The sequence below is a fragment of the Eumetopias jubatus genome, unplaced genomic scaffold, assembly GCF_037043125.1.
Source record: "Eumetopias jubatus isolate StellerSeaLion01/CBP00866 unplaced genomic scaffold, mEumJub1_p1.0 scaffold_10, whole genome shotgun sequence".
In the NCBI taxonomy this organism is placed as follows: Eukaryota; Metazoa; Chordata; class Mammalia; order Carnivora; family Otariidae; genus Eumetopias; species Eumetopias jubatus.
Window position 1 is genome coordinate 85,240,169 of NW_028274816.1, and position 20,481 is coordinate 85,260,649.

At 45.4% G+C, this 20,481-nt stretch overlaps 1 protein-coding gene across 9 annotated transcripts in view; it reads right to left on the bottom strand.

The window, feature by feature from the left end:
* SEC14L1 (SEC14 like lipid binding 1) overlaps positions 1–20,481 on the bottom strand; it is a 61,065-nt gene that overhangs the window by 15,517 nt on the left and 25,067 nt on the right. For 7 of the 9 annotated variants that reach the window (XR_003610714.2, XR_003610715.2, XM_028112483.2 and 4 more), the window contains 10 exons: positions 11,974–12,123; positions 11,697–11,855; positions 9,627–9,755; positions 8,338–8,572; positions 6,967–7,076; positions 5,133–5,322; positions 3,346–3,434; positions 2,609–2,679; positions 1,021–1,192; positions 567–701 (listed from right to left, as the gene is read on the bottom strand). Coding sequence is in view for 7 of the 9 variants with exons in the window: in XM_028112483.2 (XP_027968284.1) it covers positions 567–701; positions 1,021–1,192; positions 2,609–2,679; positions 3,346–3,434; positions 5,133–5,322; positions 6,967–7,076; positions 8,338–8,572; positions 9,627–9,755; positions 11,697–11,855; positions 11,974–12,123 (1,440 nt within the window). In the remaining 2 variants the exon portion in view is untranslated. The remainder of the gene's footprint in view (positions 1–566; positions 702–1,020; positions 1,193–2,608; positions 2,680–3,345; positions 3,435–5,132; positions 5,323–6,966; positions 7,077–8,337; positions 8,573–9,626; positions 9,756–11,696; positions 11,856–11,973; positions 12,124–20,481) is intronic. The other 2 variants (XM_028112485.2, XM_088028126.1) reach the window with 1 other exon arrangement.

Sequence of the window (20,481 nt, forward strand, 5' to 3'; positions counted from 1 at the left end):
CTTGCCCTCGTGTCAGCAGGGCACGCCCTGCAGGCTGTAAGGTCCTCAAGGACCCCTCATCACAGTTCAGGGCATAGAAGTGGACATGGCTGCCTGATACCCTAGCAACGCCATGTATCAAAAACCCCAGATTATAAAAGTATTTCCCTTAATGTGTCCCCTTCAAAATGTTATCCTTATTTATTGTCAAGAAGGAGATCCTGCAGAATCACTTTGAGTTTTTAAAAGTGTTTCTATAAAATGCATAGCTCCTCAAAATAGTTATTAAGAAATCTGATCCACACAAAGCTGAGTGAATAAAGCAAGCTGCAATTATATTAGGTTCTAAAACAAATTCTCATTAGCAAGTAACAATGAAGAAACGTGCATTTGTCAACCATTACCTGAACGGTTCTATGTAGTTTAACCCTGGGTCAGAAAAATGTCAGCAAAATAAAGAAAAACAAAACAAAACAAAAAACAATAATCCAAACTAAAAGTTCTGAAAATCATTTGTACCAACCAACACCCACCTTTCCTACCCCTGTGAAGCAGCCAGACGTACAGCTGCTTGCCTAAATACATACCATACACTCCCCGCTCAGGAAATCTGGAATAATCTCTTTATCAATGTAGTCCAGCAGGCCTCCGGGACCCTGGTAGTCATTTCCGGCATAAATCAGGAATTTCCTTCTGGTGTTGTCATCGATGAATGGACTAACCTGTAAGTAACGAGAAAGGACCACGTGGTCATTTTGCTTTGCTGTCTGATTCCCAAGGATTAAAATTACCGTGTGACAGTATGAGTGGGTGGGTGGGGGTAGGGGTAGGAAGCGTGATACACTTTTTCCGTAAAGTCTATTTGCGTGACAAAAGGACTCTCATGAATTCTTCCTTCCCTTAAATTATCTGAGAAAGCGTGTATCTTTCCACATTTGTTATTTCCTGACTAGTTCAGACGAACAGACACAGGGATACGAATGCACACCTCTCCACCTTCTGAATGGCCAACCGTTTCCCCAAACCAGCGCCCACACCCACCAGCGTCCAGAGGACGGGGAACACGCGGGGAGCACGGAGAATGAGCAGGCGGCCGAGCGTCTCAGGGTAGTTGGCCTCCACCACCTCTATGATGCGCAGCAAGGCCTTGACGCCGGGTCTCCACAGGTGGCGCATGTTGAGTCCCTCCAGGTCCACCAGGCAGGTCCACGAACTGCAGGGGTGCAGACGTGTGAGCTACTCGCTAGACACGGCACGCGTGCAAACCACGTCCTAAGCTATCGTCTTCTGGCTATTACAAAGCCATCATTTATATCCATTTCCAAAAATACACCAGTTTCTAAAAATTAAAGTGTTATGAACTGTATTTCTATCTACTTGTATGATACATACGGGATCAGTGTGGTAGGACCAACCCCTGGAATAGCAAAACCTCAACTGACAATTAATAACCACCTCATTCGGACCTGCCTGTGACCCAGCAAACAAGGTGACACGCTGGGCTTGACATGCTGGGCCACCTCCACAGACCTAACAGGGCAGGAACCTGGCTTTTTAACGCATCGTGTGACTGAACTTCAAGAAGCTCTTCTTCAACAAATACCCACTAACCCAGCAGTGTCTCAGGAGCTGACAATACGCAGGGAACAGAAAACCCTCAAAACTCCTTCCTGTCAATTCCTAATCTCAGGAAACAAACTGAGGGGTGCTGGAGTGGTGGGGGGTGGGAGGCATGGGGTGGCTGGGTGATGGACATTGGGGAGGGTATGTGCTGTGGTGAGTGCTGTGAATTGTGCAAGACTATTGAATCACAGATCTGTACTTCTGAAACCAATAATGCAATATATGTTAAGAAAAAAAAAAGGAAGAAGAAGATAGCAGGAGGGGAAGAATGAACGGGAGTAAATCGGAGGGGGAGACGAACCATGAGAGACGATGGACTCTGAAAAACAAACGGAGGGTTCTAGAGGGGAGGGAGGTGGGGGGATGGGTTAGCCTGGTGATGGGCATTAAAGAGGGCACGTTCTGCGTGGAGCACTGGGTGTTATGCACAAACAATGAATCATGGAACACTACATCAAAAACTAATGATGTATGGTGATTAACATAACAATAAAAATTTAAAGAAAAAAGAAAAAAAAAAACTCCTTCCTGTCATGGTGGAACTTCCATACCAGTAAACCCGCTATGCCCTTCTAGTGTCCACCTCTGAACCACTGCACATTTTCCAAATAGTTTACCATAACTACAAGTATGGTTTAGAAATACAGAATAATTTCCTTGTGCCCCTGCAACTAAAACAAACGAACAAAACCAACCTGCGACCCTGGGCTCCCAAGGACCATGCAGACTAACAAGGCAGACCGACCCACTCAGACTGAGGTGACAACAATGTCTCACTCAGGGTCAGAAATACCAAAATCCAGCACCTATCCTTCCCAACTGACCGAATTACATGTTATTTATCTTCTACCTTCTGGAACACTGCAAAAAATGGGAAGCTATTTAGATTTGGCTCTAGAAATCTAAAAGCCTAAAAATCAAACCAGATTTTGGTCCTAAAAGTCAACTAGAAATATTTACCTCACATTCTCAATACGCTGGAAGGAAAAACAAAATCAACATCTACCTGATAGGTCGACCAAAGACTTTTGTATTTTCTTCACACCGTCTCAGCCCTTCTTCGTTTATGGAGAGAACCTGTGTGTAAAATGGCCATAAAAAGCCCATGATTAGTCTAAGTAATGCCACTGTGTCAAGCTATGAAACAAAGAGACAGTAATAAAGCCCACTGAGTGGGGAAGGGAGCCTGACGCAGGGCTCGATCCCAGGACCCTGGGATCATGACCTGAGCCGAAGGCAGACGCTTAACCGATTGAGCCACCCAGGTGCCCGTTTGTTTGGTTTTTAATTTAAGCACACTCTTCTCTTCATAACTGCCCATGCTGTGGAGGCCGAAGTGGAAGGGGAACCGGGAGGAGGCATTTATAACCGTCCAGATAAGAGATGTGAAGACCTGCGAGTAAGGAAGTGCCGGGAAAAGAATGCCCTGAAGCGGTCTGATCCGAGAGACAGCTCAAAAGGAGAGTGGAGGGCTGGGGGGGGGGGGGGGGGGAGCATGGCAATGAAACAAGAAGACCCCAAATCAGTCCCCACAAAGTCATCTTGAGTGGCTACACAGATTTTTTTGTTGATGCTTCCCTGTGAAAAACATTTTTATAATTTCCGTGCCCTCTTTTGAAATTTTAAAAATATATTAATAGATTGGCCTAATTACAAAAGCACTGCATGCTTGCTCTAATAGCTGTTAAGATCACCACCCTGCTGGCAAGGAAGGGGGCAGTGACCTCCGCAGGAAGCACTTACGTATCGCAGCAGAGCCTCCTCCCCGAGGGCCCTCACCAAGCCCTTGGTGTCCATCTGCCCCAGCCTGAGAACGTATAGTGGCCGCCCGTCTGCAGGAGGGGAAGCAAAGGTATAATCAGCACCACTCCTGATGAGAAGCTGACAGTACAACTCTAGGAACCTTAACAAGGAGCGTGCTTTCCCACTTAGAAGCTGCAGCTGGCTGTGTGTACAGGAGATTCCCCCCAACCACTGCCCCTCTGCCCAGGATGAGAGGCACCAAGTGCAACTCAACCTCTCTCTCATCTGGCTCCAACCACCGTCACCGACCGGGGCCATTGCTAGGCTCGGCCTCCTCACTTAAACAACCAGGGGGTTGAGCAGAGCTGACTTTCAAGCCGGGGGACCTCAGAAGATCCAGAGACACATTTTCTGTGAATATGGAGTATTTTAAAATTTTGTATTTTAGAGAAAACAATTTTTTTTTCATTTCATGAGTTATCAGTAAGTTAATGTCTAGATTTTTTTAAAAAAGCCAGCTTCCCTTGATTCCCATCCAAAGGATCAGAATAAATGAGTCCTTCCAGGAAATTTTTAAATCCATACCAACCAGCACATCTTGGCTCTACATGTTTATACCCCGAAGGTCTAATGGATGAAACCTGAGAGGAACCTCATTCACTATACAAATGCCCTGTCATCACAGGCCAGCTACATAAATGGGAAAAGATCTCGATGGCCACAGCATCCCCCTGAGTCAGCAGATTCTCCAGAATCTGGACTCCTGACACTTGGGGTCACAGGGGAGCAGCAGAAAGGACAGGAACGGAAGCTGCTGCTGACAAGCAACTAAGCCTTGTCTTCTGTTAACGGAGGGTCAGTCCTGTCATCCTGACAAAGTCCAAGTTCTCCTTGTATTTATCACCCGGTCTGAACTAGATCAATGTTCTACTTAAAACAAGAATGTCTTTATGCTCCCAAATCTTGTTGAAAGGAAGATTTATGAAAAGTGTCTCCTGACATTTATAAGACACATTTGTTAATATTTCACTACCAAACTTTAATCTTTGAAAGGTGGGAAAGTAGAATAAATATATGTTGCTAGCAAAAACGAACAGAGCTACAATTAGTCTGGAAAAGTACAAAAGATGCAGTCCAGAAAACAGACGAATCCGAGCTGTGCCATTCTGGAAGAATCTGCCTGGAGGGGGAGGGAGCCCACGTCCACGGTTCCGTTCCGTCCACTGCCCAACTCCAAACCAGGAAATACCGAGCATGCCTCTGGCAATGCCCGCTTTCCTGCAGGGCGTGCCTTGGATGCAATCCGAGAGAACCCTGCTCCCTTAGCTTACCCTTCGTTTTACGCTATCACTTCCTTGGCTTATGTTTTGCTTCCTGCCCAAAACAGAGCTGAAGTTCTTCGCTGTTTCGATGTAGAAAACCTGGCTACATATTGTTACAGATCTTGTAGGGATTTAAGTTATTAAAAGTTCCTTTACTAGCACTGTGCTCCTGAAAACACTGCCCTCAAACTTGCGGGTTTTTTAAGTAAGTCGAAACAAGGTCTTTGTGACTAAGAAAGGAGGTGAAGAAACTTGGTGGCCAAGGGGCCATGAGCCGAGAGAAGGAGCAGACAGCCCGCACCTGCTGCTCTATGGGGGACCTCAGGGGGCTTCCGAGTGGGCAGTGTTGTGGGGCTGGCCGTGATGAATGGGCGCCACCCTGGGAGAGGGAGGGCCCAGGCATTCACGGGTCCCTTCAACGCTGCACAACGTGGCCTTGAAGCATGTCCGGGATGCCCAGCCCACCTTTGTCATGATGGTGCCAGCCTCCCGCGTAGTAGTCCTGAAGGACCTGGGGAGGGCTCCAGGTCTCAAGAATGTAGTCCACCTGGTGCTGCTTTCGCCAAGTCAAAGACTGACACATGATCTCTCTGGCTTTGTCGATATTGAAGTCCCGGGCGCGTAAGAACCGAAGAATATGCTCATCTTTTGGGATCTATTCAGAGAAAAAGAAGTTTCTAAGCAGTGTTAAAAGTTGCTAAGGGAAAAAAAAAAACCAAGTTACTAAGGGAATAAAACTCTAAAACTGTCACTTCTCATCCAGAGGGAGCTGCATTTTTGCACTATTTAAAATTAGCCGTTACTAAAAAAACCTTCCTCAATGCTTTAGAAAACTGGTATCATTAATCTGAATAATCTTTATAGTATTCCATTTTAGTTTCAGCCAAGTAGAGCAAAGGCATAAACAATTTGTTAAACATCAGATGCTTCAATTCACTGGACTGATTTATGATTATGATCTGGGTGCACTTTTCTATATTACACCAGAACAAAAGTTCGAATACAGAAGTGTTGTTGGTTTTGGTGAGGGGGGGGGGGGCTTCCTAACACACACCTCCTCTAAAGTCTGCTATCGGATACGTCGACTTCTCTGAGTGAAAAAGAAGTCTCATCTGGCCTGGCCGTCTTCCTCTGTGGCCATGCGCTCACTGATGCACGCCGCGGGTCCACAGGGGACAGGAAGGCGGCGGGTGGGGAGCCTGCCAACAACCCCACTGCCGGGAGAGCAACTCAAGGCACTCAGAGGGTGTCGCTGCCGCTCAGAAAGGATGTGGGTGCCGGAAGCAAAGGGCCTGGCTTCAAATCCTCACCCCAGCACTCACTCACTGGAAGGCCTCAGGCAAGTGACCTCACTGCTCTGCGCCTCAGTTCCCTCACATGATAAAAACACCACCTCAGAGGGCTGCTGGAGGACCTCATAAAGACCCTAAGAGCGTCTAGTACACAGTGTATGCACAACAAATGACAGCCATCACTACAATGGTTGTGCTCCCGACAACTGACACTAAACAGTCCTCAGGATGTGGCTCTAGTAACCCAGGTGGACAGAGTTCTAGAGCAGGCCGGCTCCATGCAACCCCGGCTTCCCTTTACTGAGTGGTGCCAGTACCCAGCCGGACACGCCAACCTGCCTGTGCTCACCACTCGCCCCCCATCAGTATGAGGCTTAGTATGAGAAAAACGGGATTCCTTAACAAGGCTAAAAATCTACCAAAAACCTCAAAATGAAAGCTCAAACACTGCTGGTCTTGGAATAATCTGTGGACTCCTTCCAAAGCTTCTGATAATTAAAATGTCTGAATACTTGGGGGCGCCTAGGTGGCTCAGTCAGTTGAGCATCTGACTCTTGGGTTCAGCTCAGGTTGTGACCTCAGGGTCATGGGATCGAGCCCCGCACGGACCTCCTGGCGCAGCAGGGAGTCTGCTGGATACTCTCTCCCTCTTCGCCCTCTACCCCTGCCCCTGCTCCATCTAAAATAAATAAATAAATACATATTTTTTAAAAAGTCTGAATACTTGGAATATAATATTGCTTTGTAGCTTGACCTGTAATTGTTTTTACGGGAGACCCTCCTCTGGTAAACCGAGAAAAGCACAGCTGATCGTACATAGAAGGGCATCATGACTCTCCACGAGGGACTCAGATGCCACACCCAGAGATACAGAGCCAGTGATGCTGGGGCTGAGAGGGACGTCCCCAGCTATGGCGATCGGGAACATGTACTCTGAGTAACTACGAACGGGACCAGGGTCCACAGCTCCACAGACAGCACGCCTGTACATGGGTGCCAGTTCTCACTTTGCCCTTGTGGGTCTCCTGGAGCCACTGGCGAAGCCGGATCAGGCAGCTCTCCTGTAGCGGGGTCAAGTCACCCAGGTATCTCTTGATGTAGTCTGCATCTAGTTTGTCTGGAATGTAAGTTACATGACGACATTTACACAAAGAACACTGGGAACGTGAAGGCTTCCAAAGTCATCCTGCTCAGTAACGTTAAGTGTGGTCCCCAAGTCACAGAACTCAATGACACCCCAGGGACAGCAGAGCTAAGCTGGCCCCCTCGAGACCCTCAGTGATAGTCTGTAAGAGCTAATCACTGACCAGGCCCCAGGCCAGGCTACTGATTCAATCAGTTATATTCCCTGATCACCCCGTGGTCAACTCTATTTGCAAAGTCTTAATAGTAGTCACGGCAGAAGAAAATCTGTAACAGTTATTGAGAGATTATTTTAATTCAAACTTAAACAGGACCTACATAAGACTATGAAATAAAACAAGTATGTGGACTTAAACCTATTCTGAATAGAGCTACTGTACTCAAGAATATAAGAAATCTTCTTCTTCGTGATGGGGTACCATAAATACAGCAAACATTCACGAGATGGAAAAATAGAACGTGTCCCCAAACCAATTAAAACACCTGTCACCTGCTGCCTACTGCACGGCAAATGGATGGCACAGTTTAGCTGCAGAGAAGAAAGTGTGGAAAGAGAGACAGCAATACTTTAACAAAACTTGTGAGTGGTAGAATCTTCTTGTGTGGTTTTACAATGGGCATCACTCTGAGAAATAAAAAAGAGGTGCGCGTGCACATGTGTGCGCGCGTGCACAACACACATGAAAGGCAGCACAGCACAGTGGCTACGTGCAGACCCTGGCGCCAGCCGCCCTAGCTCCGTCCCAGCGCCACCATCTGCCACTGGGACTCCAGGCAAGTCACTCAGCTCCTGTGGGCCTCAGTTCTCTCATACATAAAATGAGGGTAATAAGCACTGCGTACCAAGAAGCAACCACTGTTAAGTGAGTAAATAAATACTCATTAAGTGCTTACAACAGGGCCTAGCACAGAGTGAGTATAAAGTGTTTGATGGTGACACAACTGTGTTAAAACGATTAGTTGCTACCTTTCATTCACTAAAGATGCCTTCAATTAAAATAAATGAAACACATTTCCTGGTTTCAAGAAAAGAGTAACTTGATATAACCCTTCCTGCCCATTAAAAAAACTAAATGCTTCCTCATTCTAAGAAAAAAATAAAACGTGGAAAAGGGACAGTAACAAAATTATCTCCGCGTGTCCTCAGGACACAAGAAGGGGTGGAGGAAGCAGAGGGGAAAGGACTCCTCGGAGGCCCCAGCCTTGCTCGTGGGACGACCCTCTTTCCGACCCACCGTCAGGGGTCCCCGCCCCGGGCTCAGGGGGCCCGCTGGGGCTGCCGAGGGCCTCACTGCCCAGCCCCTCCGCCTGGGCAGCATCTGGAACCACAAGAGCCAAGGATGCTGCCTGTTTCTTGCACAATGAGGAGGTCTCTGAGGACGGAGCAATGGAAGGCGGAGTCCAGCGGGGCACGAACGTTATGCCTTCTTCTTCCAACTGACGAAGATAGTATTCAATTATTTCTTTTCCCTTTAAAACAAAACCAATTTTAAGGTTAGTATATATTCAACATTCAAATTATTCATCTCCCACAGGTCTTTAAAACACTAATAAAAACTGGGTTGCTACAGAATAAATCTATAAAAAAGTGAAATGCCTTTGTGTTTCTGTTTTTCATAATTATTTTACTTCCTCTTCTCCAATGGTCTAGGAAATAATATCTAAAGAGATGGAATTTTTTTTATGACTAATTAAAAGCACTGATTCATCACACTTGTACTCAATTAATGCTTTGTGTCTCAATCCAAATTCTTTCTAACACCCTGAAATAAAACAAGCCTTCAAAAAGCACTTAGAATCCAACATGGATACACTTCACAACCATATTCCACACCAACACTGAGCAGCAGTATAAAAATGAGAAGGAAAGTGGAGCGCCTGGGGGGGGCACAGTCAGTTAAGCGTCCGATTCTTGATTTCAGCTCAGGTCATGATGTCAGGGTTGTGAGATCGAGCCCCACATCAGGCTTCGCACTCAGCAGAGAGTCTGCTTAAGATTCTCCTTCTCCCTCTGTGTCTTCCCACTGCGCTCATGCACTCTCTCTCTCTCCCCCTCCCTCTCAAATAAATCTTTAAAAAAAAAAAAATGAGAAGGAAAGTTTTTCCACGGAAGGTGAACCTAATAATCCAAGGCCTGGATCCCCAAGGGGTCCCCGGCAAGCGCCTCCTCATGCGGCACCTCCTGCCCACAGACCCTGAGGTGGCAGCTGGGGGCGCTGTAAGCCAGCTGCTCCTGCCTCACCCCCCCACCCCCCAACCCCAATCTTCCAGTGATTCTAAGCAGAGGGCGTCCTGGCCAGTGGCTACATGCTCCTCCTTACCTCCACCAGCCACCAGCATCATCTGAACCCCCATCCAACCCTACACCTCCCTGGAACACAAGGCTTGGGGAAAAGCCAAAGTATTTCCTTGTCTTGAAATGGCTGGGCTCCCTGACTAGCCCATTTCCAGCCTCCTGAAAACACTGCCAGCACCTCAGAGGCTCCTGCCTTCCCGTTTCCATAAAATCCCAAGCTAGACTCACTTTTTTAATGTTGCTGGTATATTGTTTCATTGCAATTTTTTCCACTGTACTTTCAAAACCAAAGAAAGATTTAATATCTAAACTTGCAGACTGTTCAAAACAAGTCCAATCTTCATTTTCAGGGTGAACCTGTAGATAAATGAGAAATCATTCCCATTAACTATGCTGACAACTGACAAGGTCATTTGCTCCTCAATCAAGTGGTAACCAAAAGAAAACATTTCATTTGACTAATAATATTATCATGAAAGCACCAGATGGAAAAATTACACAGAGACGTTTAAAATCATGAAAAGACCTAAATAATATTTCTAAAATAGTCTAAAAAAAAATTCTAAAAATGACTGTGAAAAGGAGAGCTTCATTTTCATTCTTGGTTCATTTGTTCATCACATTTATTGAGCAGTGTTCTCCATCATAAACAAAACGAAGATCCCTGCCTCATGAAGCTTACAGTCTGAAGGGGGAGAACGGCAATTAGCCATGAACATCAGAGGTAAGAAATTCTATTGTTGTTGGAAGACAAGTGCCAAGGGAGAAAGGAACGGTGGAACAGGTTAAAAGGACGAGGGTTGGGGGCAGGGGCGTGGCGGGGAGGAAGCAGAATTAAATAGGGTGTTCAAACTGGCTTCATCCAGAAGGGCAGACATGAGCACAGACTGAAGGAGGTGAGGGCAGGCAGAGGGTGCACTTGGAGCACAGGTCCTCAGGGGAAGCACGCCTACGTGATCAGGAACAGCAAGATGGTGCGTAGGCTTGTGCACAAGGAAGGCAGGAGCAGATGTGTGATTAAGAGAAAATGCAAGGCCTTGTAAGCCACTGGAAGGCCTCTGGGCTCCTTCTCTGAGTGAAATGCAGTACAACTGCAGAAAGTATGACATGAGCTGATATACTTTAAAAGGATCATTTTGGATTCAGCACTGAGGATATGTTGCAGGAAGGTAAGGGAAAAGCAAAGAGACCCTATTAGATTCTTCTAATAATCTGGTAACAGAAGTTACTGAAGATGGTGTGGCAGATAAAAGCACTCAGCCTGATCTCAGAGGTATGCATTACAGGTATCTCCCCTCCCTTCCCAAAGTCTGTACTCCACCACTCCACCCCTTCGTTTTTACGAAAGATCTACATTTGTACCTGGTTTTGATAACCAAAAGAAATCCAAAGAGGATTTCCGCTTTTAGGAAAAAGGGCAAAAAGCGAAAATAGCATTCACCATTTGTTTTGCCAAAGCTGTTACAGAGGCAGCTCGCACCCCAAGCCCAGCCCTGAGAGTGCCACCAAGCCCCCTGCCAGAGAGCCATACTCAGCAACTCAGCATCAGGACTCCAGAGCCTAGAACTGTGTCTGTGAGCACCTGGGCTTTATCTGCATTTATTTTGTGCATCTGTTAGCAAGATGTGTCCTAAGGTCTCAGAAAAGCTTAAAGAGGTTATTTTTTGAGTATAGGAATGCTAAAAAAAATTTCCATATAAATTCATGGTAATTTGCTGTTTCGCTTTGCCCCATTTCGGCTTACAAAAGAGTTCACAGAAACACTCTACTTTCAGAGAGTGGAGGAAAACTGTATCTTGGGTCCGTCCATATATACTTCTAAAGTGTTAAGAGTGGTGCCAGAGATGAAGGGGCATATAAGGTAACATTTAAAGACAAATCAAGGGGCACTTGGGTGGCTCAGTCGTTAAGCATCTGCCTTCAGCTCAGGTCATGACCCCAGGGTCCTGGGATCGAGCCCTGCATCAGGCTCCCTGCTCAGCAGGGAGTCTGCTTCTCCCTGTCCCTCTGCCCCTGCTTGTGTTCCCTCTCACGCTGTTTCTCTCTCTCTCAAATAAATAAAACCTTTTTAAAAAAATAATAAATAAATAAAGACAAATCAAGGCATCACCTAGGCTCCCTTAACTGCTACGACAACGTAACCCATTCTGCAGTAAACCACACCTGCCACCTTGCAAATCCCACCAATGAGAAATGAGTGACCATATGTGCTGAAGAGCTGCCCTCTGAGATAAGGCAGTGGACTGTGTAAAGCGGTGGCCAAGCAACCCCCCACAGCACACGGCAGCCCACACTCACGTCCTTCCCCAAATGCTGGGCACTCACGGTGTAGCAGCAGTGCTCAGTGATGATGACCCGATTAGAAAAGGTTTCATTGTGGGCCTCAATGTGCAAAGTACGTTCCCGAGAATTCAGTGAGTTTTTCTGGACAAAATAAACATAATCAACTCCTGCAATCTTTAGAAAACAAAATAAAGAGAAAAAGGGCTTATTAATAATACCAAATGCAACAGAAGCTGTGAACGTAACTTCATCTAGTTTGGGGATGGTCTTTCTAAGGTGTCCCCACAGGTACCTTTTTCAGCAGCCTTGGTGCGTCTATGTCCAGCTTACAGCGCCTTTCTATAACGTGAATAGCCCCGTCTTCGCTCTTGAACTCATTCACAGTGTCACTGTCCACAAACATCGGAATCAAAGGACATGTAGGAAACCTCCTTTCATAGGCCTACAAAAAAAATTTTTTTTTAAAGTAATTGAACAAAGATGCAATCTGACAGTTTGTCACTGATAGTCTCCCTGGAAAAAAAGCATCTCTTAACACATGTCAACATGTTACATCAGAGTCATCTTTCTCTTTACATCATAAGATTTCATTAAAAAAGAAAAAGACAGTCTATGTTCATGGATTAGAAGACTCAACGCGGTAAAGATGTCAACTCTTCCCATATGGATATAGAGGTTTAACATAATTCCTACAAAATCCCAGCAAGGCTTATTTTGTTTAAGCTACAGACAAGATTATTTTAAAATTGATATGGAAAGGCAGAAGAACAGAAATAGCTACAACAGTTTTGAAAAAGAAGACTACATTGGGAGGAATCACTCTACATGGTATGGTATTAGCAGGGACTACACACCTACAGTAATCCAGGCTAATGGTACTGGCAGAGGGACAGACACAGAGGTCAGTGGGCGGATGAGAGAGCTGTAAATTGACCCACACAAATATGCCCAACTGATTTTTGACAAAGGTGCAAAAGCAATTCAATAGAAGTATAGCCTTTTTTTCAAAAAATATTACTGGAGAAATTGCACACCGACAGGCAAAAAAAAAAAAAAAAAAAAAAAAATGGAGCTCAACCTGAACCACACACCTTATATAAAAATTAACTCAAAATGGATCAAGGACTTAACGATTTTTGTAACCTTCTTGAAATGACACCACTATAGGTGCGCCTGGGGGGCTCAGTCAGTTGAGCGTCCAGCTCTTGGTTTCAGTTCAGGTCATGATCTCAGGGTCATGGGATTGAGCCCTGTGTTGGGTTCCACACTCAGCACAGAGTCTGCTTGAGATTCTCTCTCTCCCTCTGCCCCTCCCCCCAAAATAAATGAATAAACTCTTAAAAAAAAAGAAAGAAATGACACCACTATAGAAATGCAGAACAGATTAGTGGTTGCTGTGGGGTAAGGGCAGGGGGGATGTGGGTGTGACTGTAACAGGGTAACAAAGAAAGATACTTGGAAAATGTTCTGTATCTTCACTGCATCAACATCAATATCCTGGTTCCGATGATGTTACTACAGTTTCCCAAATGCCACCACTGGGGGAAAATGGTTAAAGAGCACACGGCCTCTCTCCATATTATTCCTTATGAATAAAGTATTATTAATAAATCATGAATCTTCAATAATCTCAAAATAAAAAACTGAATTAAAAAAAATTTTCACTTGCTATATATAATTCATCCAAACTTTTAGAAGATGCACTCAGGCACCTGAGTTTGCTGTGTAGTGTGTGGTGGTCCTTGAAGACAACTTTGCTGAAGACCTTGCTACATTCACACTAAAACCTAAGCTACCTTAGCAGCTCACAGGGGTGCGTGAGCAGGAAACCATGGGACTCGGGATGACAAGTCCTGGGCTGTAAGAAGGGGCATAAAAAAGAAGCCCAGGGCTGGGCTCAGCAGTTCACTGAACTGATGCTCCTAATAAAGTGACAGACATCACTCCTCTATCGGGTTGTCCTAAAAATGGGGGGGGGGGGGGCTGACTTCCTACCTTAATCACAACCAAGCACAGATTTAAGAAGAAATGTATGGTGTTAAAAAGATGAATGAAAATCTGAAAGCAACATAGACTGCTCTGATTTTACCTCTAACAAGGAGCGAGTGGTTTTGGGGCACCACCATACTAAAAACACCACCTTTCGTGGAGAAGTTTCCTGACGTTCCCCGTGAACAGGTGTGAAGTCTGAACAGAAGTAATACTCCGATCACAAGAGCCGCACTGAAAACCCACTACAGCACCAGAGCCACCTATTAATCCCTCCACCTGGTTTTCATCAATCCCGTTCCAAAGCGATGCTCGATTCTCTGGTACATATCTTATCTCCTCACCATAACATCGCAGGGTTACACTAATCTGAACACTTTGGGCTGTGCTCCTGCCATCTACATGTTTACAGGATCCCACGCTAGGGAATGCGGGAGGGAGGGGAAATGAAGCAAACAGTTCAGGAAAGGGAGTCAGGGTAATATGAAAGCATACTAAGAATACGCAAGGTATAAAGGCTTGAGGAGAAAGAACACCCTCAGCTTTGGAGAGCTGGTGGTTTGGGAAGGTTTCATGAAAGAGGAAGCACTGACATGGCCTCAAAGTGGGAAAGTCTGTCTGTCGTCAGCAAGGAGGGGAGAGATTTCCAGGAAAGAGAACCCAAGAACGCAGCCTAAGGAAACAGGCACCCAAAGCTGGCAGAGGCGAGGGAGCGGGACTGTGACAAGGCAGGTCTCCACTGAGGACTGACCGCATGGCCAGGCCCTGCAGGCACAGTGCTGGCCGCCCTGGAACTGACCTCCTCCACAGCAGATGAAGAAGGAGGGAACTCTACCATGTGACCAGAGTCGCCTTTTCAGAAAATTAATGACAGTCTTGCACAGGGCATCTGGAAAGGAGGCAAAATTTACATGACCACCAGTTATATTTGCTTTTTAAAATGTTTTTACTTTGGGAGTCAAAAACATATTCTTCATATTTATCTACTCCCCTCCTCCACTCAAATATATTCTGAATCCCATTACTGCTATAATCTTGATAAATCACACAATATTTGTCTCTTAATGCATTTTAAATAAATAACATTTAAGAAGTTTATCCAACTGCTCAGACAATACCACAGATAAGTCTCAAGGAGGCCCTAAAATTTGTATTAAGCACTACATACATGAACAATTCTAGAAAAAAATTTGCTATCATTTGTTCTACAGATACTGAAAACCATCTAAACTAACTTCTAAATTGTAACACATTAAAACAAACAAACAAAAAACCAAAACCTGGCTTTGTACATTCCAGCACTATGACATACCAAAAAACTGAGAACACTAGGGCTTCAAACAAAACAATTCTTTTTAGGTTACATAAAGGGTAAAGCAAGTACTCACCAAGAAAAAATGTAAGCTAGGGTCTCTCCTATTGAAGGACGTATTAGATCATTTTCAACATACCCACAACATCTTTTAAACCCTTGAAATAGAGTGGTCAGCACAGGGCATTTCCCACACAGCCTAGCCTTTAATTCAAAACACAGTACAAACTTTCCATTCCCTGTAAAGTCATCCAGCCGGGTAGACACCTGTACACACTCACTTATACCTTGGCCAGGTGGCATTTCAAGTACCCAGGCTAGGAAGCATCTACCTTCCTCCCTCCACGGGCTGGTCTGCATCCATCACCCTGCCCCAGACGCGTTACTGAGCCACAGCGCAGACACCAAGTCCCATTTTTCTTCACATTGCCTAAAACAATGTCACTGTTCAATAAACATTCTTTGAATTATGGAATAAAACCTTACTAAATAAACCAATGAATCCAGCTTTTTGTTTCTGTGCTCACTTACCTGGGCCAATCTTTCAGAAATATATAAGGTTAATGAATTCTGCATCCTTTTAGCACAGAAAACCCTAAATTTCTAGAGGGTTGTGGAAAAGGAAGACTGCAGAAAGCTTTAGTCTCTGAAACTGCTTACAGATACCAGATCCCAGGTTTTCAGCACAAACTACAATCTATAAAGTTGCTACAAAAATAGAGGCATTCTAGTTTTATCCAAAGGAAGAGCCTAGAAGCAATGACATATCAGCAGTCACAAGAAACTTGGCGTCTAGATCCCGGTTTCTAAATACCATTCCCTACCACAAAGGAATGCGTGCACTGTGAAGAAGTGGCTGATTACAGGTCTGAAGGAAAGAAAGGTCAAGGTGAATCTGAAGTACTTATCAGAAATCTGAGGATGTGCTCAGTGACTGATGGGGACATGTCAAAAGGACACAGAGACTGGCCTGAAGGGGTTCCCCTCCCCAACTCTGGGGTCATTTGAGCACCAGAAAGAGAAAAGACAGTAAAGCTTTATAAGCCAGAGTGATACTCAAGAAAAATGGAGGGGAGGAAATCTTACAGGAAAATGTCACCTAAAAACCACCAGAGTGAACGATACAATTAGAGAATCCCAGTAGTGCAAGCACTAATCCTCAGTTACGGGTTCAGACAAGGACCACCAACGGGCACTGCTGAGGGGGGCTGTTGGATGAGGTACCACAGTCTCACACTATCATCCTGCAGCTTACCATTACAAGGGGACAGAGGTGCCTTTACGTTGGAAAGATCTAGTAGATTATCACCTGGACCAAACAATTCAACTCAGGACCAACAACGGGACAGCCTGACAAGCTGATGGGATACAATGGAAGCACACACAGCCTACGCAGTCCTCACAACAAAATGGTGAGCCTGGGGCTCATCATGAGGAAACAATCAGATAGGTCCAAGTTACAGAACATTGTACAAAACCATCAGCCTGGACTCTTAAAAATAAGTGAAAAATGCTAGTGTCTTGAAAGATGAACAGAAAATGCAGAGACCAATCAGAATAAAGGCAATTAAAGAGACAGGACCATCAAATGCACTGGCTTTTTGATTGGAATAATAATAGCTATACAGAATATTTAAGGAAATGTGACCATCACACATTAAATAATACCCTTCTGTCAGTGTTAAATTTCTTGGGTATGATAATGATGACCGTTAAGTAGAATTTCTCTTCTTAGGCAATACATCCGTACTTAGGGCAAAAGTGTTAAGATATACACAGCTTACTTTCAAACGGTGCTGCAAAATACATGCCATGTGTATGTGTGTGTGAGTGTATATGTTAGAAGGCAAGCAAATGTGCTCATTTATCTAAGTGGAACTGTATACAGGTATTCACTATACTTCGTCAATTTTTTTTAATTTTATTATTTTTTAAATATTTTATTTATTTATTTGAGAGAGAGAGAGAGCAAGTGAGCACAAGCAGGGGGGAAGAGGGAAAAGCAGGCTCCCCACCGAGCAGGGAGGCCGATGTGGGGCCCAATCCCAGGACCGAGATCGAGAGCTGAGCTGAAGGCAGACGCTCAACCAACTGAGCCACGCAGGCGCCCCACTTCCTCAATTTTTTTAAAAATGGAAATTTCTCAAAAGTTGGGGAAAATATTAATAGAAGAAGGTAACTTTGGCGGGGGGAAGGGCCATATGGAAACTAGCAGCGCTTCTGCAAATAACTGACTGAATATGACACTGTCCTATTTTATACCTGAAAATGTACAAGCTTGAGGTTTGCCCCGGCCTCAGCCCAAGGTGAAAGGCTGGATGTGCAGTCCACCAGGGACCTGTGCCCCTGTACAGGCGCCCCCTGCGCAGTCCTGCCACCATAGCTCTGAGGAGATGCAGGTCCAGAGAGCTCCAGCTTCTGGTTGTTCAAGAGAAAACAGCAATCTGAATTTCTGTGTGAAGCTTCCCTATTTTTAAAACCTTGTATGGGCCAATGAGCCCACATAAGCAGACCTGCGAGTCTTCTCTCTGCACAAAAAAGTCTCTCCAGGAGAACTGAGCAAGAACCCAGGCTAAAGCTCACATCGGGTTCAAATCACCACCTCAGGAGAGCTGCAGGAATTTCCAAATGTCTTCTTTTTTGTAACTATCTGCAGTATTATCAAGTCACTTCCTAATCACACTCAGAATTTATCAAACACAAAAATCAAGAAAGGCTGAACAAAATGAACTCTTCCAGAAGGAACTTCTCCAGAGACAGAGAAATGTTCTTCGATGTCTCTTAAAAGGAAAGGTTGCTTTCGCAAGAGAAATAACTATTATAATCATTTGTTCACTCTTTTTGTTTAACATAGCAATTGTTTCAACAATAAAAACAAAACCAGGGCCTGATCCATTTGCCCCGGGGCGGGGGGTGGGAAGCTGCCTTCTGGGTAACTTAGCTTCCTCCTACCTTCCTACACCCACTCTTCCTCTTTCAAATGGGATTTCTGAGACTGTAATTTGGGAGCCTGGCAACAGTACTTTCAGTTTTTAACCAATCTCGGAATGCAATTTTGGGACGTTAGAAGCTTGTACTGTGCTAAAGAAAACCATACTTTAGTGAAGACATTTCAACTTGAGAATTAATGAGCTTAACAGTGCATTCTGCCGGGAAAACCCATTTAAGAGAAATTCCATTTAAACAATCTACCTTTAAGTTGAACTATGTTCATACACAATTCAGCCAACGAACTAAGCCAGCTGCTTTCCGTGGAACAACCTGGATATTCTATGGCACTGGACATGACCATCAAACTCAGACACAGATCTGGTTTTACCCCAGAAAGAATCCCTAAGTAAAAAAACCAAACATGGCTTAAGTGTGTCTCAGAAGTCGCCGGTGTTCAAGGAAGCAAACAGAAAACCTATCAAGACGATAGGGCAACCTGACCAAAGTCCCTCAGAGTTAGGATTCCGGAATTCATAGACTATCAAAGCGACAGGGACATACAGAGGCCCTACCATCTAAGGCATCATGTTAAGATCCCAAAGAACACAACAGTGGAGGACACAGGGGTGGGGCTTCCTTAGAAAGACACGGAAGCATACACTGTGGACAACAATTGAAAAGACAGGGAGGAGGCGACGAGCGTCAGGGCACCGTATGCACTGCGGCTACAACTGCCTGGGAGAGTCGGGGGAAAGGGCTGCAGGCTGGGTGGTGAAAGGCTTTACCCAGAAGTGCATCTGCAGAAGGGAACATTCCTGGTGGGAGGAACCGGAGCGAAACCAAAAGGGAGCAAAGCACAGATGAACTCCAGGGCAGCCTTTCAGACCTGTTTACACAACGGCAGTTTCTCAAAAGCTGGCCCAAGCACACAGGAGGTTGCTCCATGAAGAGCTTTAAACACCTGGTCTGTTGCTGAAACTCGACAGCATGTAAACAGATCAGCCAACTGTAGCTATGAAAAGTGTCAACCACCCAGGGAACCTTGGAACCCTGACACTGCGTTTACTCACAGGTCAGTCCTTTGTGGGCTCCTGAATTCTACCTCCAATATTACTTCTATTTAGTCCACTACTAAAGGGGTTCCAAGTTACAGGCTACTTGGGAATGCATGTGTTCATACTTAGCAAGATACTTATAAACTTAAATTTTTGAAAACGTGAGCCCTTTTAAAGGAAAGCTATAATCCTGTTATGTTATACTTCATTCATCCAAATACTTAATGACAACCCGATGAGATGAGCGATTTTCAAAGGAGCGCAAGAGCGTGAGCAAGAGCAGGAGCAAACGCACGAGGGTAGCACGGTGCGCACAACGGCGGGAGGGAAGCGAAGCATTTACAGCCAAGTCCTTGTCCTCAATCACCGTCTTCAGTGAGGCCCACAGGTCAAGCCCCGGCAGACTGGAACACCCACTGGGAAGTTCAAACAAGAACGTCCAATGGCTCTACTAAAGCTAAAAAGAGATCTGTAAAAATCCCATCGATCCCAAGCCGTATCCCTCTGAGAGCAAACACATTTGAAGTTTAAATTATGAATTTCATCTTAGAAAACCTCAAATCCCATGGTTCTGATCACACATTCTTTCCAGGTACTATTTAGTATGGAGAAGGCGTGACTTCAGCCTCCGGTGCTGTGAGCGCTAAGGACAAGGAGGGCAGGGTGATGGATGCCACAGTAATCCGGTGAAAGAGCTTGGATTCTCTCCTAGGGCCTCCCCGTTAGAGTAGGAGTGCGCTGCAGAAGACGCAGCTACAGTGGAGGAACACACGGCAGACGCGCCGACACGCTCCCACCTGCAAACACTGGAGACAGTTTTCACCAGGAGCACCTTCTTTTTGCCACGCCTCTCTCCAACACCCACGCCCACAGCCACCACACCGGGACGGAAACCGGCCTTATTTACTGCGATAACGCAGGCGCTGCTCGGCGCTCCAGAGGGGGAATGCGCAAATACTGGGAGGGCGCGCACACGAGGGTCACCGCTGCCCTCGCTCACATGTCCACGCCGGGGCTCCAAGTTCTCTACAGGAAATAGTTTAGTGAAAGGACAGAAAATTCTCGAAATTTCTTCTAAACTCCACATAGTTTCAGTCAGAAAACAGCACACAGACACAGGCCACGGTGCCACTGGGCATGCAGGGCCTCCACCACGGCGGGGTCACTGCACGCAGCGGCCATCTGTGTCCCCTGCCCTCAGTCCACTTTCACTGGCCTCCAGACGGCGAGCCGCCAGCAACAGTGGCACAATCCTACACAGCCTGGTAAGAACTACCCACAACATTACAAGACTTCACATGTAAGAAGTTTTCATTTCAGAGAAATCGTTAATCTTATTCACCCATACCATGGTAATTTTAAATAGTATCCAAAAAAAAACCACGTAATAGCAGGGTATTTTCTGACCTCTTAAAATAATTAGGGCCAGTGAGACCCAAACCGTGCTTAACTCTACTCCACAAGGCAGTGTTCTTTCTCACAGACCCGAATGAAAGGTGGGATGGGAGGGCCC